The sequence below is a fragment of the Bos indicus genome, chromosome 15, assembly GCF_029378745.1.
Source record: "Bos indicus isolate NIAB-ARS_2022 breed Sahiwal x Tharparkar chromosome 15, NIAB-ARS_B.indTharparkar_mat_pri_1.0, whole genome shotgun sequence".
Taxonomy (NCBI): domain Eukaryota; kingdom Metazoa; phylum Chordata; class Mammalia; order Artiodactyla; family Bovidae; genus Bos; species Bos indicus.
In genome coordinates, this window is record NC_091774.1 from 31,853,806 (window position 1) to 31,879,063 (window position 25,258).

Below are 25,258 nucleotides of genomic sequence, written 5' to 3' on the forward strand. Positions count from 1 at the left end.
TCTCATGAAGACTTCCTGGCGGAGGCCACACCCAGTGGGCCCTAAAGAAGCACTACTTCGTCAGGTGGAGAAGGACAGGGGATGGATGTTCTAAAAGCACAGTTTAATGCCTTAGACATTCCCTTTTTAACCAAAGCCTCTACCAAGGAAGTGGATCCTATGGGAAATTGTGGATTTGGTGAGGAAGGTATTTTGAGGTGTGGAGGAACTTTCAGAGCCTTCACCTCCCTCCACACAGGCAGCCAAATGCCACCTTCCATGTCCTGTGAAAGGCAGATGAAAAAGAAAGGTGGGAGTCACAAGTGAATCAGCATGCGTCCTAAGTCTCTTCAGTCGTGTCCGACTCTTTGCGACCCTATGGACTATAGCCCTCCACGCTCCTCTGTCTATGGGATTTTCCAGGCAAGAATACTGGAGTGGGTTGCCATGTCCTCCCCCAGGGGATCTCCCAGACCCAGGGATCAAACTGTTGTCCCGTATGTCTCCTGCATTGGCAGGTGGGATCTTTACCAATGGGCTTCCCTAGTAGCCCAGTCGGTAAAGGGCCCATCTGCAGTGCAGGAGACCCCAGTTCAATTCCTGGGTTGGGAAGATCCTCTGGAGAAGGGATAGTATTCTATCCAGTATGCTTGGGCTTCCCTTGTGGCTCAGCTGGTAAAGAATCCTCCTGCAACGTGGGAGACCTGGGTTCGATCCCTGGGTTGGGAAGATCCCTTGGAGAAGGGAAAGGCTACCCACTCCAGCATTCTGGCCTGGAGAATTCCATGGACTGTATAGTCCATGGGGTCGCAGAGTTGGACACGACTGAGTGACTTCCACTTTCACTTTCTTTACCACTGAGTTAACACCTTTATTGTGGTGCTGAAAGTGAAAGTGAAGTCGCTCAGTCGTGTCCGACTCTTAGCGACCCCATGGACTGCAACCTACCAGGCTCCTCCGTCCATGGGATTTTCCAGGCAAGAGTACTGGAGTGGGGTGCCATTCATAAATGCCTGAGACACCGCACATTCACTTGGGTGGCTGTCAACTATTCTCCCCTTCAAGGTGATGGGCACTGCAGGCCTAAAGAGAGAACCCCAGCTAGGGACTGGACTGGGGACCAGGAGCCCAGCATCTAGGCCTCACAATGAAATCTGGGGTATTACAGGTGACCCTGAAGTTGCCAGATACACATGATTCCTAACGGCGTGGGGTGGTGGGTATGAGAGCAGAATGAGGATTGCCAGGAAAATCAATCAAAACCGAGGGAGCATTCAGCGGGGGTGTGGAAACCCTGGTGGAGGCGAAGAAACCCTGCCCGGTGTCAGAGGAACCAATTATCACTCAGCCCCTTTGCTCGTGTTTGACAAATAGTGTGACAGTGAACATTGGTCCCACGGGGCTCCTGGCACCAAGTTGGAGATATTTGCGTATCATCCATTTAATAGAATTGAAGCTCATTCCTTGCATCTTCCTTGACACACACACACACACACTCCCACATCCATGCCTGTGTGTGTTGCTGGCGGGGTGCACCAGACGGTGCTTGTGAAATAAATCAAATTGAAATAAGAACTAGACTCTGGGGACTACACTGGCTCCATATCTCTAGAAATATAATGGAAATGCCCCCCTCTGATTGCCCAGGCCTTTTGCTTAATAGAGCTTTGGGAAAGGGGAGACCTGCCTTGACCTGAGTCACCAATAGTCCCATTAATTCAATGAAAGATGCCTCAGCCTTCCCTCTGTCCACTGATCCAGCAATTCCCAATAATCCACTATCAAGAGTCTGACCATAAACACCTACCCATTTTCACTAGCTGATATTGTAACAATCATTGCTCCCACGGTACCAGCAAAGTACCAGACACCATGCTAAGTACTTTATGCTCACGATCTTAAATCCTCAAAATGCCACTATGATGTAGGGGCTCCAGTTCCACCAAACAGGGAAGCGAGGCTCAGAGATATTTGTAAACTTTAACTGAGGTCATTCACTCCACAAGTGGTCCAGCTGAGAATTTGCCCTTGACCTCCCTGCCTATCTCAGGTCTTTAACAAACTGCTTTTTATTGCTTTTCCGTGCTGTATGAGTTTTCTGTTGCTGTGAAACCGATTACTACAAAGCCAGCAGCTTAAACCTCACAGCGACTGGCTCACAGCTCTGGAGGTCCACACCACAAGGCTGGGCTCTCCACTCAGGTTGAAATTAAGGTGTTGGCTGGACATGCTCTCATCCAGAGCTCAGGGACCTCTTCCAGGCTCATCCTGTTGTCAGCAGAATTTACATCCTGTGGTTGATTACAGGACTGGAATCTCTGTTTTCTTCCGAGCTCTTGGCTAGGGACTGCTCTCAGCATCCAAAGGTCACCGTCCAGTGCCCTGCTCCTTGTTCTCTGGCAACGCCTCTCATTGTCTATCCTTTTATCAGGTGATGGGGGAGGCGGAAGGGAGCAAATGAAACTCTAGTCCTTGCCCATGAGCCTCCTTCCCCTCCATCTCATCTTGTCCATGACCCACTCTGTGATCTCTCCTTCTCGTCCACGGACAGTCTGCCTCTATCCAGGGCTTCTCATAACTTTGAATCTCTTGACTTCCTCTTCTGCAATGAGCCAGAGAAAACTGTTTTTAAAAAGTTATCGTGCCTGGAGAATCACCCTCTTTTAAAGTCAACTGTGCCATATAGCAGGGCCTCCCAGGCGGCTCAGTCAGTGGTAAAGAATCAGCCTGCCAATGCAGAAGCTGCAGGAGAAGCTGGGTCAGGAAGATCCCTGGGAGGAGGAAATGGCAACCCACTCCAGTATTCTTGTCTGGGAAATCCCATGGACAGAGGAGCCTGGCAGGGGATCTCAAAGAGTCAGATGCGACTGAGCATGTACTTGCCGTATCGCATAGCCTAATCACGGAAGTAAAATTCATCACAGTCACTCACATTCCTAGCGATTGTGTATATGTGGGGCATGGTATCTTTAGAATCCTGCTACCCCATGAACTAATTGTGCAAATTAGTTTATTTTATTTGCTCCTTCCCCTCCGCTCCCCGCTCCACCCCCCATTGCCTGGTAAAAGGATAGACAAGGAGAGACGTTGTCAGGAAACCAGGAGCAAGGCACTGGAGACCTTGGGACAGCAAATGGCACATCCCCTGATAGACGGTGGGCCAGGTTCCCTCCACTGACCCACTGTGGGTCTGTAGGGGGCATACACATTGACTCCCGATGATGCTCTGTAAGCAAGCCCCTGAGAGAAGACAGAACCAGAGCAAAGGGGAAACTGAGGCCCCTGGGACAGCTGAAGTTGCCTCATAGTCTCCTGGCCCTGGGGAATTTGGGCCGCGCTGAGAAGAGTGCTTGGGATGCAATGAATGTTTGGAAAGCATAAAGAGACTGAGAAGAAAATACATTACGGCAAATCTTATTATTATTATTATTACATTATAAGTGCAATTGTATTACAAGCACCATTAGGAGGAGCAAGTGCTGTTATTATTAAGCAGTCCAGCTCCTCTCTCTCCAGCATCAGGCTTCCCTCAATATCAAAGGCATCAGCCACTCAATTAATCACCATCTGAGGCTTTCCCCACCCCCGGCCCTGTGTTTGTAGTGCTGACAGCTCCCATTCACAGCCCAGTAGTAAGTGTGACACCTGCCTGTCCAGCTGAAGCCTCCAGCCATCACCTGCATGGTGGACGCCTCTCCTGTGAGTTTCAAAGCTGGATTTTTATCTTGGCCAAGAATTAAAATCTTCCTAACATCACTCTTGATGATACCTCTCTTTTGCTTAAAACCCTGCAGGAGCTCCCTATCTGTTACCCCAGGATAAAGTCCGAGGCATCTTATTCCTTTTTTTAAAATTTATTTTTAAAATCTTGGCTGCCCTGGGTCCTTATTGCAGCGCATGGACTTTCTATAATTGTGTCATGTGGGCTTAGTTGTCCCATGGCGTGTGGGATCCTAGTTCCCCAACCAGGGATTGAACCTGCGTCCTCTACGTTGGAAGGCGGATTCTCAACTGCTGCACCACCAGGGAAGTCCCCAGAGCAGCCTCTTTGGAATGGACTTCTGACTCTAGCTGTGCCTTTCCCTCCTGCCCAGCACCCCAGCCAGATGGGGTGGCTTGCAATGCCCTGCATTGAGCCAGTGCCTTGCTCCTCCGCAGCTCTGTGCATCCCACCACTTCTCTGTCTTAGAAGCTCCTTCTGCACCTCCTTGCCTGCTGACTCCTGCTCGCCTTTCAGGCCTCAGCTTGCAGTGAGCTTTCAGCTTGGGAAAATCAACAGTCATTTTTATGGCCATGCTGCCTCTCTCTGTGCCCCTGGCACTTGAGCTCAGCACTCTTTGGGACTTGCCTCCACTTGCCCCTAAGGATAAGTACCTTGACAGAGATAGGTTTGCATACTGGTATGTTCCTGGTACCCAAAATGATGTGTGTCCTAGAGAAGAGGCTCCTGGGTTGTTTTGTTTTGTTTAGAATGAGTCAAAATGGCCAAGATCTGAAAAATCACCTGTTGTGTCCATTTCCTTCCTGAGTGTCCAGTGGCTTGGATCCTGGTCTGCTGCTGCTGCTGCTGCTAAGTCGCTTCAGTCATGTCCGACTCTGTGCAACCCCATGATGGCAGCCCACCAGGCTCCCCCATCCCTGGGATTCTCCAAGCAAGAACGCTGGAGTGGGTTGCCATTTCCTTCTCCAATGCATGAAAGTGAAAAGTCAAAGTGAAGTTGCTCAGTCATGTCCGACTCTTAGGGACCCCATGGACTGCAGCCTACCAGGCTCCTCCGCCCATGGGATTTTCCAGGCAAGAGTACTGGAGTGGGGTGCCATTGCCTTCTCCAGGATCCTGGTCTAGCCTTAGTCATATACTTGCTGAGTGATCTCAAGGGTGTCATAGACAGCAAGATGCCCTAGCCCTGTGGGAGGTCCTGCTGCAGAGGTGGGGGAGGAGGCTGCAGAGGTGGGGGAGGAGGCTGAGGCTGCTGAGTGACAGTCTCACTCATCTTCCCCAACAACTCCTAGTATGCCTGCTAAGATGGGGGAGGGAGGGCGTTGTGTCCCTACAAGCCTAAGGCTAATTAATGAGTTGGGAGGGAGGGGGAGCACGGTGCAAACAGAAGTCCTGATCAGTGGACCCTGAGTGCAGGGGACTTCAGAGGTGAGGCATCAGTGCCTGATAGAGGAAGCAGGCCTGCAGAAAAGCCATGGCACCCCTCATCCCAAGGGGAGAACACGAAGCCGCCACCATTTTGTCAGTTTGATCCATTGAGCTCTCAACATCACAGTTAGTAACCACTTACTTAGTTCCCAGAGGCACAGAACATTTCTAAAGCTAAGATGAAGACAGAGCTGCTGGGGTGGAGGTGGAAGGGTTCTCCCCTCCCTGGCCTCTGTCTTCCTTCTTCCTGGGAGCAGATGACTGAAGTCTTTGTAAAGGTGTTTCCACCCTGATGCGTGTTTGCAGATGATCATGAATTCATATAAAGAATGTTTGAGCACTTGCTAAGCACCGGCACAGAGTAAGGTGCAGGGACCAGAGCACTGGACAAGACAGAATACAGTCTGCTTTTGAAGTCCTGTTTGTAGACTCATGCTGGGAAAGAAAAGCAGAGAAGGGACAAGGTTCCTGGGAGGAAGGGCTGTGCATGCTTAGGTCATGGGGATACATGAAGAGGAGACATGCAGGGAGAAGGATCCAGGAAAGCTGGGAGCAGGGAGGTTTAGAATCAAATCTCCCATTAAATGGAATTCACTGACAGGTGTGAATTAGCCTCCCAGCTGCTACTTTCTTCAAAGACCTATTACACAAAAAGCAATCACCTAGAATGCAGAGAGCACAGGCTGTGATGCAGATAAATAGACAGACAGGTACCTGGAGGGAGGGAGAAGATGTGAGGGTACCCAGGAGATTCTGGACTCCTGGTGGCTTCAGTGCTTTCTTGAGAAAGGCTAAGAGGCCACTGTTTTTTCCTTTTCAATTTTTATTTATTTATTTGGCTGAACCAGGTTTTAGTTGCGGCACGTGGGATCTTCAATCTCTGTTGCAGCATGCAAACCCTTAGTTGCGGCATGTGGGATCTAGTTCCCTGGCCAGGGTTCAAACCTGGGTTCCCTACAGTGACAGCAGAGTGTTAGTCACTGGACAACGAGAGAAGCCCCTAAGAGGCCACTTAAAAGACAAAGGCTTGGGTCCTGGCCTCCCCCATACTTGGGTCCCAAGGGAAAATGAATAGCTTAGTCATAAGGAAAGAGCCTCAAAAGTTAAAGGACCAAGCTGCCCATCCAGTAAGATAAGAAACAGCCTGACAGGTGCTCCCTTCCTAAATTCATTCAGTCAACAACCTTGACTTCTTTCTATATGCTTTCCCCCGGGTGGATGCTGCTACTGTAAATACATTGTCTCCAATAGCACCCAATCCTTGGGAAGTTGCTTTGAACAAACTCATGACAGCTTCCCAGATGGTACTAGAGGTAAAGAATCTGCCTGCAATGCAGGAGATGCAAGAGACGAGAGCTTGATCCTTGGGAAGGATCCCTGGAGGATCCTCGGGAAGCTCCCCTGGAGGAGGGCATGGCAACCCACTCCAGTATTCTTGCCTGGAGAAACCCATGGACAGAGGAACCTGGTGGGCTAGAGTCTGAATGAATGAATGAGTGACTGAGCAGTGATGGGATAAAAAGCTCTAAGTGATGATGAGCATACCTGTGAGGACAGTGGCCAGTTCCTGGATGATGGAGGAAGTCAAGGTGAAGAATGAACAGAGGGGTAGACAGGAATCATAGCGTGAAAAGACACATATGTCCAGCTAAGGAGTTTGTTTTTGTCCTGAGTGTAGTAAGGAGCACTGGGAGGTGGGGACGGATTCATGATCAAATGAATTGTTGAGAAAGAGCTCTTGAGCAATAGCATGAAGGAGGAAGCTGGAGAAAGGCAAAACTGGAGGAGGGGAAGCCAATTCATTCAAAGTCCAAGAACAAGCTTGTGAAGATCTGAATTGAGGCAGAAGCTGTTGGGATGGCGAGCAGGGGACAGATTCAGGAGATGTTAAAGAGGTACAGCGTTTCCAGTGACAACCTAGTGCCTGCAAACATGGATGAGATGGGAGCGTGAGAAGGGGAGAAGTGGAGAATGAGCTCCAGATCCTAGCCTGAATGATGGGTGGGTGATGGTGACGTTCACAACTAGGTAACCAAGGGAGGGGATTAGATTGGGGTGGAACAATAAGAAGTACAAGTTTAGGAGTGATATTGTCAAGGATATCTTCCATTATTCCAGCTTCATAATAATGGCTTAAGAAATCGGAAGCCTTTGGTGTTCTCAGTACTCCTGGGAAAGTTGTCAGTCATGAACAACCTCAGTGGAGGGCTTGTGCATTTGAGTTTATGCTGTATCCTTCACTGGTGGCTCAGATGGTAAAGGATCTGCCTGCAGTGTGGGAGACCCTGGGTCAGGAAGATCCCCTGGAGAAGGGACTGGCAACCCACTCCAGTATTCTTGCCTGGAGAATTCCTTGAATAGAGGAGCCTGGTGAGCTACAGACCATGGGGTTGCAGAGTCAGACACCACTGAGGAACTAACACCACTACTACTATTGACTTAACCTTCTGCTGAGCCCCAGGAGGGAGGAATGGGATTATAAGTGCGGATCTTGAATGCCAAGTACCTGGACCTTAATCCCAGTCTGTCTTTTGAGCAAGACACTTAACTCCTAGGCACTTCAGTGTCTCCTTCCATCAGATGGGTATGTGACTAAAACCCACTCTCTCCACACCAAGTGTGCTGGTGAGGACCAGAAGAGGTGCAGGAAAGTGCCTTACGAGTTTTGTAGAGTTGTGCCAATGGAAGCAGTTGATGTTATGGTCCTCAATGACAAAGTAATGTTTAATAAATGACTTCTGATTTGGATGATAGGAGGTTGCTGGTCTCCTCTCCCAGGAAGTTAGGGGCGGGGCCTGAGCATGAAGCAGAGATCAGAGGTTGAGTCTTGGGTGAAAGCAACGGAGGAACAAGGGACTGCTTAAAACACCACTGTGTGAGTATGAACCAGTTCTGGAGCAAAGGGTCTGCAAAGAAGGACAGTTAAAGCCCAACTGGGTCTGGGTAGTGGGATCCAAAGAGAGTGCAGAGGCTGTAGAGGCATCATCAGGGTGGCACTTTTAAAAGTTGCCTGTGGCCCTGGCAGGAAGGGAGATGTTGAATTCTCAGGCCTCCATGCAAGATCAGAGAGATCTTCCATCTTCCTCCATGACAAATCTGTAGGGAAGACAGAAGGCTCCCTCCCCACCCTGTCATCCTCATTGCTTGTTAATGATGCCTGAAAGTGCACACAAAATGCCTTCCTTGAGCTAGTGTATTGTTATACTAACAATACTAATAATTTCAAGAAGTTCTTTTCATATTTCTGATCTATATAGCGCTTTCCTATATATCACTGTTATCTCTTTTAAGTCTCACAGCCAACACTGTGAAGTGTGATTTTCCCTATTTTGTAACAGAGTCCTGTCTAATGAAAAGAGACTAAAATAAAGAGATTGAAAAATTAAAAAGCAGAAATTGGTTTTTGGAATTTGGGACTCCAGTGAAGCTCCAGTGAAGAAAATCTGGGACAAAATACCAGCAGACAGTGTCTGATTTAACATGTTGTGACTCCACATCCATACCCACTCTCTCCAGCACAGTTATTGTCCGCATCATTTAATGAAACCAAAGAACCAGCTTCTGGTTTCACTAAGTTTCACTGGGCTAGAGATATAGCAATGAGCAAGACCACCCACAGGCCAGCAGGAAAGCTTTTGCAGCTCAGATGATGGTGATCAGGGATGACCAAGGCTCCTAAACCAGTGCTGGCTGAAGTCAGCCAAGTGCATGAAGCTGATTTTAACTGCCTACTTCTCTATGCATGTTAGCCATTCATGTCTTCAGTCACAATGCTTTTCTTTCTTTTATAAAAAAACTTTTCATTTTGTATGGGGTTATAGCCAATTAACAGTGTTGTGATAGTTTTTGGGTGAACAGGGAAGTGACTCAGCCATGCATACACATGTATCCATTCTCCCCCGAACTCCCCTCCCATCCAGGCTGCCATATAACACTGAGCAGAGTTCCCTGTGCTAGACAGTAGGTCCTTGTTGGTTATCCGATTATACTGCATTTATTTCTAATTCCTCCCCACCTGAAACCTGGTGTTGTCTCGTATTCCTTCCTGGGATTCTTTGTGCTGAACAGACATGGCATGGGGCAAACCTCAGCTCTCGCATGTTCTCAAGATCAGTTTTAGTTGCTCAGTCTGGAGCCACACCAATCCCCAGGACCCTTTGTAATTAAAATGTTTCTCAGGCAGAGATTTAGTTGATGTTGGATAATCTCTTTACTCTCTTGGACGACGAGTATTCATTTTGTAACTGCAAATCTTAGACCAGAAGTCATTGCTCTTAAAGTCGAGTTGTATATTCTGAAGTGAATTTTAATTCAATTTTGCCAGCTCTTGTACAGCACAGTCAGCATGAACTCATAGTACCCTTGACCCTTGATGCCCGGCTCACAGGGATGAATAAGGGGTACAAACATATAAACCACTGGGTCTGGGTCTGTTTACAGCTGTGTGACCTTGGAAAACCACTCATTCCTCTGGGTCTCTGCTTCTTCAGCTATAAAATGACACTGATAACTCCCCTGTGGTAGGGCTGCTATAAGAATGGATTGAGATCCTGCACAGGCAGTGCTTAGTTCTGCCAGGCACACAGTTGGTGGTCAATAAATTGTCACAGCTATTATTATTATAATTATTGCTTTGTTAGGATTATTTATGGTTGGAAGGTCTGGAACTGCAACTCAAGCCTTCTGTCTCCACACAAATAGCCACACCAAGCAATTAACACCTTATGGTGACTGACTTAGCCAAACTTTTCTTATTTGGCAAGTAGCTAAGGATAGCTTTTTGCAGGGTGAGGAGGGGAGGGAAGAAGGGAGGAGAAACCCCCAGGCCAGATAGTTCACTTTGTCCAGACCTAAGTGGAGTGTGGGGACCAGGAGGAGGGAGGAGAAGGGACAGCGTGGAGGATGGACTGCACTAGCCATGGATTATCCCTGTAAGGTGGATGCTCTGATCTGCATTTTACAGGTGAGCAAGGCTACTCAGTTGCTCAAGATCACCTAACCCGTATGTGGCAAAACAGGATTCGAACACAGACTGTCTTATTTCAAAACCTTTTTATTATATCCTGCTGTCGCCTGATGGGATCGCCACATGGCACGACTCCAGGGGGCGCCATGCACGAATGGCAGCTGGGGCTTGTGCTATGTCGTGGCTGAGTCTCCCAAGGTCCAAGGGGTAGGTTACTTAATAGACAAAGGAGAGATGAGGAAGGCCTGACCTGGCAGGATTGAAAAGGAAGGGGTAGAGATACAGGACACAGATTGACTAGATATAGAATTGAAAGAAGAGGGGGCGGAGGCTGTCTTTGAAGTGTCTAGCTTAGGTGGCCCTGGCAATGGTCAGGCCGCTGGGGGCTCAGAAACTGGGAGAAGAAACCAAGGAAAAGGGGTTCGTGGGCAGAGAGTATGAAATGCCCTTCCCCCACTTCCCCATTTCACCTGCATCCAGGCCCAGACAGTGAAAGGTTAGGAGATGGACTTGACTCCAGGACATGGTCTGGACCTGTGTTTTGATTTCCTGTTTTTCTTCTTAAAGTCAAGTACAGAGGCTGAGTCCAGATCATGAAAAACCCTTGTGCTTTTAACCTTAGTCGGCTGACCTTGTCCCTCACCCCTCTACCCTGCTGCCCACACTCAGCTTGCCCTAGCTCCTGGCCTGGTGGATGAGCAGGCTGTAGGGCCATGGAGTGGTCCTTGCAACTGACTGGAGTGGAAGGCTGTAGGCAAACCAGGACATTGGAAGTGTCACAGCTGCTGGACAAAGGGGGCCATTCAGCTGATCCACAGCACTCATGTGACGCTCCATCCTTTATGCATGAGGCCTTCCTCCCAGGCCTGTTGTAAACACCCTTCAATTTCAGGTAACCCTCTCCAGTATTCATTTGTGGTCATGACCTGACCTTCAATTGCAGCTATTCAGACCCCTGAAAATCACTGTATACAGAAGGATACACATGCACACACGATCCCATATGCTTACACATACACAAATGTGTGCACATCTATAACTTTTTAAATAAGAAAGCCCAGTGATAAGAAAACAAGCTGTTAGGAATTTGCTTTTCAAAATATAATAATGTAACTTGCAGAGGACAATCGAGGGATGGTCACCATCCTGCTCATGTTCTTATACCTTCTGTAGGAATAAGACTGAGCAGAGTCAGGCATAGTGAGGACCCCAGGACTTTGAAGCATCTTCCATCCACAGCCTCAAGCAACATTCACCAAACTGCTTCCAGGTATTAAGCACTATGCTGGGTGCAGTGGAGGTTTCAGAAATGAGGCAGAGAACTTCCCTGGCCGTCCAGTGGTTAAGACCCTGCACTCTCAATGAAGGGGGCACAGGTTTGACCCTTGGTCAGGGAATTAAGATCCTGAAATCCTTGGATGAAGCCAGTTTTTTTTTTTTTAATGGGGACTTCCCTGGTGGCACAGTGGATAAGAATCTGCCTGCCAATGAAGGGGGCATGGGTTCAATCCCTGGTCGGGGAAGATCCCACATGCTGCAGAGCAACTAAGCCCGTGTGCCACAACTATTGAGCCCAAATTCTTGAGCCCCAGCCTGCAAACAGTAACTACTAAGCCCGAATGCCACAACTACTGGAGCCCACGCACCCTAGAGCCTGTGCTCTGCAACAAGAGAAGCCATTGCAATGAGAAGCCTGCACATTGCAACTGCAGAGTAGCTCCCACCCGCCACAGCTAGAGAAAAGTCCAACAGCGGTGAAGACTCAGCACAGCCAAAAATAAACAAATAATAAATGGGTCAGGTACATCCCTGCTCTTAGGAACACACAGGCCTTGGGAGGAAGAGGCCATGGACGTGAAAATATATTGGCACTGCCAGTGCTGTCACAAAACCACATGCTGTTGGAGTAATTGAAGACTTGGTCTTGGCCTCTGTGCCAGCACTTGGCCTTACCACGTGGCCATGGGCTCTGTTCTTCACCCTGGTTCCCCTGGTCTCGTGACGGTGATGGAATCTACTCACATTGGGAGCAGAGACCTTAAGATTTCCCTCCCCAGCACATTTATAAGAGAACCAAGGTTCCCATGAGAACCAGATCTACCCCAGGGCTCCTAACACTTTGTCATTTCAGTTAAGGTCACAGCCAGCCTGGGAACACACCTGGAGAGCACAGGACACCTGGATGAGGCCAGGGTGCATTCTTAGCTAGAGCTCTCGGTGGAAAGCAGGAGCCAGAGGGTCTATGCTCCCCTCTCATCCTGAAATTGGTTGATCTTGTATAATACCCCCTCAGCCAAATGATACCCTCCCTATGACTTGATTTGATTTGGGGGTTATGATTCATGTTTCCCTAAATATGTTTAGAATTGTTGTTCAGTTGTTGCTAAGTCATGTTCTACTCTTTGTGACCCCATGGACTGTAGCATGCCAGGCTTTCCTGTCCTTCACTATCAAATGCTCAAACTCATGTCCATTGAATCAGTGATGCCATCCAACCATCTCATCCTCTGTCACCCCCTTCTCCTCCTCCCTTAATCTTGCCCAGCATCAGGATCTTTTCCAGTGTGTCAGCTCTTTGCATCAGGTGGCCAAAAAACTGGAGCTTCAGCATCAGTCCTTCCAACGAATATTCAGGGGTGATTTCCTTTAGGATTGACTGGTTGGATCTCCTTGCCATCCAAGGGACTCTCAAGAGTCTTCTCCAGCACCACAGTTTGAAAGCATCAATTCTTTAGCACTCAGCCTGCTTGATGGTCCAACTCTCACATCTGTGCATGACTATGTAGCATGTTTAAAACAGCATTTCCCACTGCACAGTCTATAGAACACTCCTGCGAGACATCCATAGGTTTGGTGGGGAAAGTGTTCCATGGTTAGAGCTTAGAAAGTCCCAGGTTAAACAAAATTAAGCTGCTTACGGTAGGACTTCTTTAACCCTTTCATGTGCTAGTGTGCGTTGTCAATCTTGAACATGTGTTTAGAATATGCCAGGTTTGCTCCCCTTATTTGAACATGGAAACTTGTTTTATTGAAACTTCTGTACACACTTCCCAGAAAAGCTAGTGTCCTAAGAAACACACTTTGGGAAATACTAGAACTTAGAAGATTTTCTTTGTATACAAACTGGCAGTGGGCAGCTGTTTCCCATTTTCACTTAGACACCAAGCTTCAGCAGCAGCAGAAGACTGTAAGTTTAGACAGAAAGAAGCATTTCTTAACAGTGAAGATGCTTAGAGAATAGAAGCCTGAAGTGTCCTGGGAAATTACAATAGAAGAACACTCCACCCCTTTCTTGTCCTTTCACAAGCTCTCCCATAGGTCGTTATAAATAGGATGGATTATCAAGGAAGCTCCTGGATCTTTTTATCTTAAGGGGGCCTTTGAAAATAGGATATAATTGGAGGATGAGAAGGTAGTTATTAAAAGGCGGGAAGACAGGTTGTCTGACTTTGGGATGGGCTGTCTCTAAGTGTCTGTAATTAATTCATTCATTCTTACTCAGCTCGGGCCATGCATTTCAAGGAAACACCTTTTGAACTCAGGTTTCCAAGACGAGTGGAACTAAAGAAGTAGGAAGCTAGAAGCTTCCCACAATCTTGTGGTAGCATGTTCGTAGCCGTCGCATGTTGAACATGTCTTATGTGCCAGAGATGATACGCCTGGTGCATGCCTATTATTTGTTCCTTGAACAACCTCTGAGGTTGCTGTCATTGTTGTTGCCACTTTAAATGAGGATCTGAAGCCCAGATCATACATAGCAGTATAGTGCAGCCCCTGGATTTGAACCCAAAGCGCTTACCATGTGTCCCCGTACTGCCACTGTGAGTCTAGACATCAAGGTGTCAAAGTGAAAGTGAAAGTTGCTCACTTATATCCAACTCTTTGCGACCCCATGGACTATACAGTCCATGGAATTCTCCAGGCCAGAATACTGGAGTTGGGTAGCCTTTCCCTTCTCCAGGGGATCTTCCCAACCCAGGGATCGAACCCAGGTCTCCCACATTGCAGGCGGATTCTATACCAGCTGAGCCACAAGGGAAGCATAAGAATACTGGAATAGGTAGCCTATCCCTTCTCCAGGGGATCTTCCTGACCCAGGAATCGAACCAAGGTCTCCTGCATTGCAGGTGGATTCTTTACCAACTGAGCTATCAGGGCTTCCTTGAAATGGGCCTTCTTCCACCCTGCTGTGCATGTGAGGATAGGGCGGGGTAGGGGGTGGGGTGGTGGTGACGAGCTGCCCACATTGACACAGAAGCCGAGGGAGAGGGGACATCTCCAGCTCCCCCAACACCAACCACAGCTGGGGAGGCCCCTCGGTTGCCTGACAGCAGCCTGGCTCTGCACCCCACCACCCCGTCCTTGCCAGATGCTCTCTCCTCGTTAGCCATCTGCACCCTCGTGTCTGCTGATAGCCCATAGTGCATGGGCAGCTGCCCTGTTAGAGACGGGAGACATATCAGCTTATGAATCAATACATTCTCTGACACGTCCGGGTTCCCCTGACGGGGATGTGGCAGGATCCAAAAGACACTTAATCCTTATCCCACTCCATGCTGTCAGCGTTTGGTGGCTCCAAAGGCATCTTTGTAACTTTAGTCTGCAAGCTGCAGCTAATGAGGCTGGACTCCGGGCACAGCGCAGGCCCATGGCCCGAGGGCTTGGCCGTGGCCATGGATGTGAGTGAGTGAGTTTGCCAGGGATGTGACAGGGGCCTGGAGGAACTAAGTCTTAAGACATGGAGGCCGCCTGAAGAAGAGCTGTGTTTCTGCTCGGCTACAAAGCAAGCCCACGGCACCTGCCATCTGTCATGTCAGACGGAGTGGCTGATGGGTTAGTCCTGGGGTCTAACGACCATGTGCCCAGAGGGTGCAGAGCTGTGTGTGAGGCATGTGGAATAAATGTATGATGAATGTGAATTCAATGTACAAGGATGACCTGACCTGCATGTGAAGGCATTATTTCAGGAGCAGGGATTGGTGAGCTGAATAGCCCACACTCTCCTGCCTGGTTTCCCTGTATAGGACCAGGGGGACTTTGGGGGTCCAGGGCTCTGACCTCAGCCCTGCCTGAGATAGGGGTGCTTCTCCCTGTGACACTAACTAGCCTCCTTGAGACTCATGCCTGCAGTTTTTAGCTGAGTGAAACCATGGCTCCAGCCACATGATGGGTGAGGACCACACATCCTGGGAGCATTCCCTTGAGTATCTACATGCCACTGCCCCACATGGGGTTTCCCTAACTGCCTCATCTCAGGGAGCAACCCCCATTCTAACCCCATAGATATCTGACAGTGCCTGGGTGCTAAGTCGCTTCAGTTGTGTCCGACTCTATGACCTCATGGACTGTAGCCCACCAGGCTCCTCTGTTCTTAGAATTCTCCAGGCAAGAATACTGAAGTGGGTTGCCATACCCTTCTCCAGGGGATCTTTCTGACCCAGGGATCGAAACTGTGTCTCCCTGTGGCTCCTGCATTGTAGGCAAATTCTTTACTGCTGAGCCACCAGGGAAGCCCTATCTGACAGTATACGTATTTATTTGTTTGCTTACAGTCTGTCTCGTCCCCTAACCTGCAAGGTCCTGAACATCAGGAAATGTGTTTCTTGTTCATATATATTCCGTGTCTAGAACACCCTCTGGGCCCGTGTCTGGCACATAATTAGCACTTCAATATTTGTGAAATGAATAAAAAATAATAATAATAAAATGAAGGCACAGCCCTACCTGCAGATGTTCAGGTGGAGATTCTTAGAAATACAACATGATCTTCTTACTCCTTGGCTGACTGAGCCTTCAGGTCCCATCACTATTAGGATAAAGCGCAAGCTCCCCGACCCAGGAACCAAGCCCTGTGCTCCGGCCCCTGCTGACATCTCCCACTCCATCTCGCACGGTCACCCCACCCTCATGTATCCTGGTTCTGACCCAGTGCCTCTCAAACTTTGATGTGCATATGACCTTGGACCCTGCTAAAAATACTGGGTCCTGGGCCTCAGCTTCTGAGATATGGATTCAGTTGGTGTTAGGTGGGATGCAGGCATCATCACTTTTTTTAAAAAAGATACCCAGGTGAGTCTGTGGCAGGCGTTCTGTGGACATGCTTTGAAGAGCGATGCTCCTGTGAAAGTATCCTGCAGGCGCCCACACACTGTCTCACCTCCAGGTCTTTGTATCCATGGTGAATCCTGTCTGGAATAGCCTTGGTCCACTCACATTTTCCACCCAGAAAATGCTGAGCATCCTTCAAGACAGCTCATGGGTCACACCTTCTGCACACACCATCCTGCCTCTACCAACTCATTCGTGTTTTTCTTTCTTTCTCCAGCCAGAGCATTGTACACATGCCTTTTGTAGAGATCATTCTGCTCATTTCTCCTTTCTCCCTCCCTGCACCCCTACCCTGTGAGCTATTTGAGGAAGAACTCTCTGCCACCCCCGGACCCTGACGCCCAGCAGAGCACCTGGCAATGCTGTCCATCTGGCTAGGCTGCACTCCCTAGCTATGAGCCTGCAGAGCCCACCCACCCTGCCCTCCCTGACCCTGCTCTGCCCTGCCTGCTGCGTCTTTCAGGAGTTCTCGCTCCAGCGGATGGACAGTCTCGTGGACGATCGAGTCAACATTCTGGGCTTTTCCATCTTCAACCAGTCCCACGCTTTCTTCCAAGAGTTTGCACAGAGCCTCAACCAGTCCTGGCAGGAGAACTGTGACCACGTGCCCTTCACGGGGCCCGCAGTAAGTGCCCACCAGGCCCCTCCCTGGTGCCCCTTTGCTGCCAGCACCCCCTCTGTGAGCCAGCCCCTCCCCCCAAATACAGCCCATCCTGGACTCCAGCCTTCTCCAGGCCCAGCTCAAAAGTAGATCATACAAGTGCTGGAAAGTGCTTACAAGGGACACTTTGGGGGAGAAGTCAGCAGGTTGGGAGCATGTGGAGGCCCCAGACTGTCATTTAGTGATTGTGGCCAGACTCCTGTTGACGCTGTTGCTAAGACCCACTGAGTTTCGGATCCAAGAATCTTACATTGGAAGGGCTTTAGCTGATCTGTTCCTTCATCTCTCAGATAGACTGAAGCCCAGGCATGGAGATGAGGGAAGGGGATGTGGGGATCTTGTTCAGGGGCAAACACTAAGCCTTTTCCAAGTGAAACTAGAGTCTGATACTCCTGGCCCTGTGCCGTGGACCATTGCCCCCAGTGCAGCTCATCCAGAGAGGCTTCCTTTGTGCTTTTACCTGCGTTTTTCCTCCCTGCACTTCGTTCCCTGTGTGTGTGTGATGGAGGCAGAGATTTCCCTGGCTGTTCTCCACTGGGTCCAATGTCCTTACTCTCTGGGGCCTATCAGGGATCTCTGCTCATGTTCATTTATTACAAGGCATGTTCTCTGGAAGTGGGCTTGTATGGCTTTCTAGATCTGTCCTAGCCAGGTTAGAGTTAAGCCTCCCAAAGCCCCATGAGGTTGTTCATGTGATGCTCACATAACTTTCCAAAGGTCAGAACTCTTGCAAAGCTCAAGGAGCTTTGATCAGGGAACCAACTGAGAGGAGGCATGAGAACTTGAGCTAGAAGGTTCTCAGGGTTACCAAGCGCATTCTAGCAGGGTGTTTTAGGCCTGAAAGAGGGAAGATGCCATAGGAAGGATTTGCTGGGGCAAAACACCTGGAGGAAGGGAGTCCTCACCCCCAGTTGCTTAAGGCGCAGTGACAAGTCCTCAGGCATAGGGTCATAGTGGGACCTTGCTCACCCCTCCTGGGAGGAGTGCAGCCCTGTGCCCCTGGTCTTGTCCGTGGGTCTTGCACTCATCACTCCAGTGTTGTAATGAGGTGCTCATTACACCTCACAGAGGCTGTAGCACAGCCTCTTCAGAGGCTCATAGCACATTATCCGGAAGTGAAGTAAAGTAAAGTGAAAGCGACTTAGTTGTGTCTGACTCTTTGCGACCCCATGGACTGTAGCCCACCAGGCTCCTATGTCCATGGGATTTCCCAGGCAAGAATACTGGAGTGGGTTGCCATTCCCTTCTCCAGGGGATCTTCCCAACCCAGGAATCAAGCCCAGGTCTCCCACATTGCAGGTGGATTCTTTACCAGCTAAGCCACAAGGGAAGCCCAAGAATACTAGAGTGGGTAGCCTATTCCTTCTCTAGTGGATCTTCCCAACTCAGGAATCGAACAGGAGTTTCCTGCACTGCAGGTGGATTATTTACCAACTGAGCTAAGAGGAGGCAAAACCTGCCGCCTCCTCTCCAACCCAAACCAGTCCACATTTGGCATCTGGCCTAGTGACATTAAAGGTCCTGGTGCCACGTTGCCAGTGTCCCTCTGAGGGTTTCAACCCTGCCATTTGTGTGCACATTGACCACAGACAGGCAGACAGGTGGCCCTGGGCACCTGGCTCATGCCCACCTGACACCCTGGCCAGGCGGCACCACTAACAGGGCTATGGGACCAGCTTGAGCTGTGCTCACATGTGCTGACAAGAGGCACGGGACCTGGATTCAAATCCTGGCTCTGCTGTTTTCTCGCTGTGTGATCTTAGGTAGCTATGTAACCCTCCTGGGCCTCAGATTCTTTTTCTGTCATTTTGCGGAATTAGGTTTGACCATCTTAGAGGATTATTGTGAAGATAAAATGCGATATGATTCCATCCTCAATTTTATTGCATAATGTAAAGAGTACAGATATGCATTGAATTAATTTATTTAACATTCCATCTGCTGGATACTTTGAGCCACACATTCCCTGGTGGCTCAGACAGTAAAGAATCCGCCTGCAATGCAGGAGACCCAGGTTCAATCCCTGGGTTGGGAAGATACCCTGGGAGGATCTACCCACAGAAGGGAATGACTACCCACTCCGGTATTCTTGCCTGGAGAATTCCATGGACAGAGAAGCCTGGAGGGATACAGTCTGTGGGGGTCGCAAAGAGTAGGACACGATTGAGTGACTAACACTTCACCACTTCTTCCACTACATGCACTGAATGAACTTATTTAACATTTTATCTGGCAGATATTTCAAGAAGCATTAGTAAGTATATCAGGTAGCTTTTGCAACACCAGCTTTGTAACAACCAGCACCCAGATCTCACCAGCTTACAAAATAAACATTTATGGAGCTCGTGCATCTGAGGGTCAACCAGGGATCAGGTCATCTAAGCTGGCTCAGCAGGGCAGCTCTTTTGATCTGGCTGAGCTCATTCAATGCCTAGGAGTCGGCTGATCAGGCTGGGGCTCCACATAGCTCCCATCCTTCTAGCCCAGCAGGCTGGCCTGGCATGTCCTCTCATGGTGGTGGCAGGAGGGTGGCAAAGCAAGTGGAAATGCACAAGACCTCTGAGTCCTAGGCTCCCAGGATGAGCACACTGTGACTTCCACCTCATTTTGTTGGCCAAAGAAAGCCACACTCACGGACTCAGAGTCAGGGAGTGAGAACAGAGAACAGATAGAATGCCGAACCACTGATGCTTGAAATATTCCCACCTGGACCTCTTCCTCTTCGTGGCACCCTAACAACAGACAAGAGCATGCTGCCCTATTGAATAAATGAGAAAACTGAGGTGCAAGAGTGCCGGGGGCCTTGCGGAGGCCCTCCAGAGGACGGGGCCACAGCTAAGCCTCAGCTCTAGCTTACAGAACCTTCCAGCCACGGTGTCTGAAGGGAAGGCGATGTAGGAACTCCTCCCCTTGACGAATGTGAAGCTCATCTTTCCCAAGGCTTCTCGCTCTAGCACCTACCTTTTGAAAAGCAGTGCCTCTTCCTGTCTCTTTGGAGGCGGAAATTCCCAGCACAAACAGCCTAGCTCCTTCATCTGCCGGGAGCTGGAAGGCGAGAAAGAATCAGTTCCAGGAACACACAGCCCGGTTTGTCTCCCCACTTCAGCTTCCTAAAGAGATGCTCCATCTGGGAGGGGCCGCTCTCCTCCTCTCTCTTTCCTCCACGGTCCTCTCCTCCTCCATCAGTTCTGTTCTCTTTTTCCTTCTCATCTCCTCCCCCCTCACTCTGCCCTTTCCACTTTCCTTTGTCACTATAACCTCCTCCCCTTCTTGCTCTTTCTGTTCTTCTTTCTCTCCTGCACTCCACATTTTCTTTGCATTTTCTTCTCTCTTACTTCTTTTTCTCCCAACTGGAGTGTGTCTCCCTCTCTTCCTCATCTTCCCTGTTGGGCCCATGATGTTCCAGGTGGAGCTTGTTGGAATGGGGGCCCAGTTCCAAGGGCACAGAGAGGGAATGGCTGTACAGAAGGGTGACCACCAAAAAAAAAAGCGCTCAGTGCTGCCCCCACCAGGCCGTGCCTGCCTGGCGGCTGCCAGCAAACCACAACCATGCTTCCCGCCTGAGCAGAAGACAATCTTGAACGAAGACACGTCCCTGCTAATTTCATATGCCACTCCCATTCATCACGCAGCAAAGAACAAAAATCGTAGAAAATCATTAAAATTACAGATGGCTAGATTAAGTAATTAGAATTTGGGCTAAAACAGCTGTTTGTAATTAAGTGTTTATTTCATTGAATAAAACCCAGATTGTAAGAACTATTCCATGAAATTTTAATGATTCCTGTCCTGGAATTGTGCTGGGGATCAGAGTTTAAGCGACAGAAGTTCAGAGACAAACGGACACCCAAGAGGACTCTGGGAATCCATTGGTCTGAGGGTGTTGGGGAATATAAGGGTTACAGTGGTGTGTTTAAAAGATACTCATACTTTTATTCCAGTGGATGAAGAAATTCAGCTGCTATTCCTTGAGTCAGATTGATTCATCTTAATTTATACAGTCTTTCATTCCCCTAAACAATTTACAAACAGCTTCAAAGAAGACAGCAATGAAGAAACAAATGAAAATATAAAAACAAGAGAATCGTGGGTGTTTGCCAAGGAACATTTTGAGCCAAGAAAGAGGAGAGGATTTTAAATGAGAATTGAGTCGTTTGGGGGGGTTAATATTTAGAAGAGACAGGACAGGAGAAGCAGAGACAGGACCTAGAGACATGCCCACATAGATGGGGAACAGAAGCCACAGAAAGACAGCAAGGGCTCCGAAAGGGAAACAGGATGGAAGATGGAAGGAGCAGGGATGGTGGGCTTTGCAGACCCAGGAGCAGAAACATGGATGGAGCGCTAGTTAGGTACCAGGACTTTCCCCACCTGCAGTGCCAAATGCTTTCCAGAGCTAAATCAGTAAATAATAGTAGAGGGAGAAAGAAATTGGGAGATCCAAAAGATGCTTCAGAATGGAGACCTGCAGTGGGATGGAAAAGCTGATGAGCCAGAAGTTAGATAATAGGCTCTCACACCTTTGGAGGTGAAATTGGTGATGGGGGATGGGGTGGGAGGAATAAGCTGGAGGAGTGTGGATGGAACACAAGGTTTCCGAGAAGCTGCTGGAGGATCCCAGTGAGAGACCTGGGCTGATTGCCAGGAGCCTGGGAGAGAACTGTCTGGTGATAGACGGAGGACCCTTGGAGACTAAGCTGGGAAAAGAAGATGTTCAGGGCTTAGGAGGTTTCAGGAGCTCAAGGCAGCCCAAGCTGGACCACAGAAAGGACTCATGAAGCCCAGAGCACACTGGGGATACATCACCTGGGTCACCTCTCTGAAGACAAGATACAGATGGAGAGAAGACAGGGACTTTGAGGATGGTCCTTCCATCCTCTTCCTCCTCCTCACCCCCAGCATCCCTTGTTGGAGTTGTAATTACTTAGAAGCACCTGAAGAATCTCAAAGGCCAAATGCCAGAGAATACTGCAGATAAGCACATGCTGATCTCTCGGCATCTGGATCGTTTGCTAATGAGGGAGCATCAGCCAAGATAACCGCATCCCAGACGACGTGGGAAGCGGCAACCATGTGGCAGGAAAGAGCTTGGGGCCTGGTGGGAGGATGCGAGAAATGGCGTGGCGAGCTGTGTCTGCAAGTCTCCAGGGAGAGGTGGACCCAGGGCAGACACGCCCTCACTTCTTTGTTTTGCTTTTTCTTCCTCCTCCTTTCTTCCTCCTTTTCCTTTCCCTCCTTTACACCCACCACTTTGTCTCTCCACCTCAGCTGTCCTCGGCCCTGCTGTTTGATGCCGTCTATGCTGTGGTGACCGCGGTGCAGGAGCTGAACCGCAGCCAGGAGATCGGTGTGAAGCCCCTGTCCTGCGGCTCGGCCCAGATCTGGCAGCACGGCACCAGCCTCATGAACTACCTGCGCATGGTGAGGGGCGGTGGGGACCCTGCAGGCCACGCCCAGCCTGCAAGGGGCAGAGTCCGGGGCGGGGACACTGTTCAAGGCCCCCCACCTCCAGGCCTCCCCAGTATATCACAGCCATGGGTAAAACAATGATCTGTGGTGATCCCATTCAGGGGAGCATCAGTCCCAGTTGTTTCCTAATCCCTAAAAACCACTGAGAATCCATGGCAAGTTTGTTTGCAGGGCAATGGCTCTTGAGCCTTAGACTGTTAGGCGGTCCCTGGATTCTAGGCTTAGAACTGGGACCCCCTTGGCTCAGATGTGGTCCCTGCAAAGCTCTGCACACATGGGGATGGATAATGCTGCCATGGATGTTGGCCCCTCCGGGAGTCGCAGGCTCAGCACTTCTGGCCTGATGCTAAGTTCCCCCAGAGTTCTCCCAGCTAAGCCACCACTGGTGAGATGGACATGGATTCTAGCCCAGGAAAAAGCCATTTCCCATCAGAGAAACCTGGTACAGAGCAGCTGGGACTTTGCAGCTAGAGTCAGGTCATCCTGACTTCCTGAAGCTTAGAGATGGGCGAGCAGCTGCCCAAGGAGGATAGATGCTATTCACAGCCAAGGGTGTGGAGGAGGAGCTCCGGGGGATCTGAGTTCAAACTAGCATCTCAGTACCGAGTTGGTTTATGCAGCAGCTGTGAGGTCACTGAGTGTGGAGCAAAAGTCTGAACTGGTTCCAGAGACATCATTTTCATAGTCTCAAGATCCTGTGGCCGAGAGGTGGACAGGAGAATGGATCTTGATGGCTTCCCCTCTCTTGTGCATCCTTCACTAGAATGGTGGAATGCTTGCTCCAGGCCACATGGAAGGCTGGGCCTATTTGGTGCTGTAACTCACTCTCTCTTGGACAGGTAGAATTGGAAGGTCTCACCGGCCACATTGAATTCAACAGCAAAGGCCAGAGGTCCAACTATGCCTTGAAAATCTTGCAGTTCACAAGGAATGGTTTCCGGCAGGTAAGCCGAGCCTGCTGGCAGATCCCTCCTCCTTGCTGCTGTCTCTGTCCCCAGCCCATTTCTCCTTGGCACTCAGGATGACCTCCTGCTGTCATCCCCAGAGCAGCAGGCGGTGTCCAGTGCAAGGCATCTCCTCTTCCCGCACCAGGATCAGCCAGTGTGGATCAGGGGTCACAGCCCCAGCAGAACACCAAGAGGGAGGCACCTGTGCTTCATAGTGGGAGAGGGCAGAGAAGGGGGCATTGTATAAGGAGAGAATTCTAACATGTGGATTATTCTGCTTCCTGAATCTCGCCCTAATCCTGGCACCAGTGTTAGTTTCCAGGTGGCTTGCTGGTCACATACGGATCAGATCCCATCCCGTGGGGTTTGAGGAATCCCTTCAGTGTTCAGTTCTCTCCTGTCAGCTCTTTTCTGACCAACCCACCTCTGCCCCCTGCCATGCCAATCACACCCCTTCTCTCCTGGCTGCTCCCTGTCCAACTCAGGGATGCTTCGACCTCTGGAGCTCCTTTCAACTCGCCCCGCCTCTCTCATCCTCCTGCATTAACCTTCTCACTCTCCTTTCCTCCGATTCTCTTACATCAGAGGAAGCAGGGATTCTGGCAGTCACTCCAAGTGCCTCTCTGAAGGTCTCCCAACCTCTCCATCACTCTATTAGTAAATTCTTTATTCTTAGTGTCGCCTTCTTCCAACCTTAGGAAAACATTAGAAGTAGAAAATGATGCACTAATTATAGCAGGAAGCAGACATATTGAAGAGCCTCCTGACTATCAGAGTGGCTAAGGAAACATACCACTGAAGAGGTTGCAGAATCACCTTTCCAGGAGATTAAGAAGAATCATCATCATCTTCTTCGTCACCAACACCTCTACCATCATCTTTACCACCACGCCCAGCACCATCATCCTCATGGTCACCATCCCTACGATCTGTACCATCAATCTCACCATTTCCATCACCTTCACCACCACCACCACCACCATCATCTTCATCACCACCACCACCACCATCATCACCTTCACCACCACCACCACCATCACCTTCACCACCACCACCACCACCATCATCTTCATCACCACCACCACCACCATCATCACCTTCACCACCACCACCACCATCATCTTCATCACCACCACCACCACCACCATCACCTTCACCACCACCACCACCACCATCATCACCTTCACCACCACCACCACCATCACCTTCACCACCACCACCACCATCACCTTCATCACCACCACCACCACCATCATCACCTTCACCACCACCACCACCATCATCTTCACCACCACCACCATCTCTATCATTTTCACTGCTCCACCATCATCATCATTATAGGGGTTTTCATTCATGAAACTCTAACCATGAGCCATTTACCACACGGAATATGTCATTCATATTTTCCCTTTTAATCCCACAAAGTAGTTACTTCTTATTAATCCCCATTTTGCAAGTGAGGAAACTGAGGCTCCAGGAGACAGACTGACTTGATCTTGAACAATGTAGCCATGGCAGCTGGTTTTGAATTCAAGCATTTCTGACTCTAAAGCCCAAGTTCTTAACCATTATGACAAATTATGCATCAGAATCACCTTGGCAATTTGTGGAAAATGCAGATTTTTTGGACTCCACCCCACAAGTGTCTGATTGGGTAGACCTCGTGGAGGACCCAGGAACAGACCCCAAAGGTGATCTGGGTGGCACCCTGGGCTGTGCTAGAAGGGCCATCACACCTGCATCCTTCCACTTGGTCCCTGTGTCTGAGAGACCCTGATTCAGCCTGTCTCACCAGGGCCAATGGAGTTCCTTCTAGGAGGAAAGCAATTATGCTCGACTACAAGGGCAGATCACCCTTCTGGGAACACAATAAAGTAAAAGGCAAGAGTCCCAGACTGAGAGAAGCTATGTTAACGACTGCTCTTAGCTCAGGGCTGGAGCGCCGTGATCTTGAAGCAGTGACATCAGCAACTGTTTTT

General features: G+C 49.5%; 1 protein-coding gene across 3 annotated transcripts in view; it reads left to right on the plus strand.

The window, feature by feature from the left end:
- Window positions 1-25,258, plus strand: part of GRIK4 (glutamate ionotropic receptor kainate type subunit 4) — a 500,430-nt gene that overhangs the window by 361,624 nt on the left and 113,548 nt on the right. For all 3 annotated transcript variants that reach the window (XM_070803553.1, XM_070803555.1, XM_070803554.1), the window contains 3 exons: window positions 16,666-16,827; window positions 22,132-22,284; window positions 23,172-23,276. In XM_070803553.1, coding sequence (XP_070659654.1) covers window positions 16,666-16,827; window positions 22,132-22,284; window positions 23,172-23,276 — 420 coding nt within the window. The remainder of the gene's footprint in view (window positions 1-16,665; window positions 16,828-22,131; window positions 22,285-23,171; window positions 23,277-25,258) is intronic.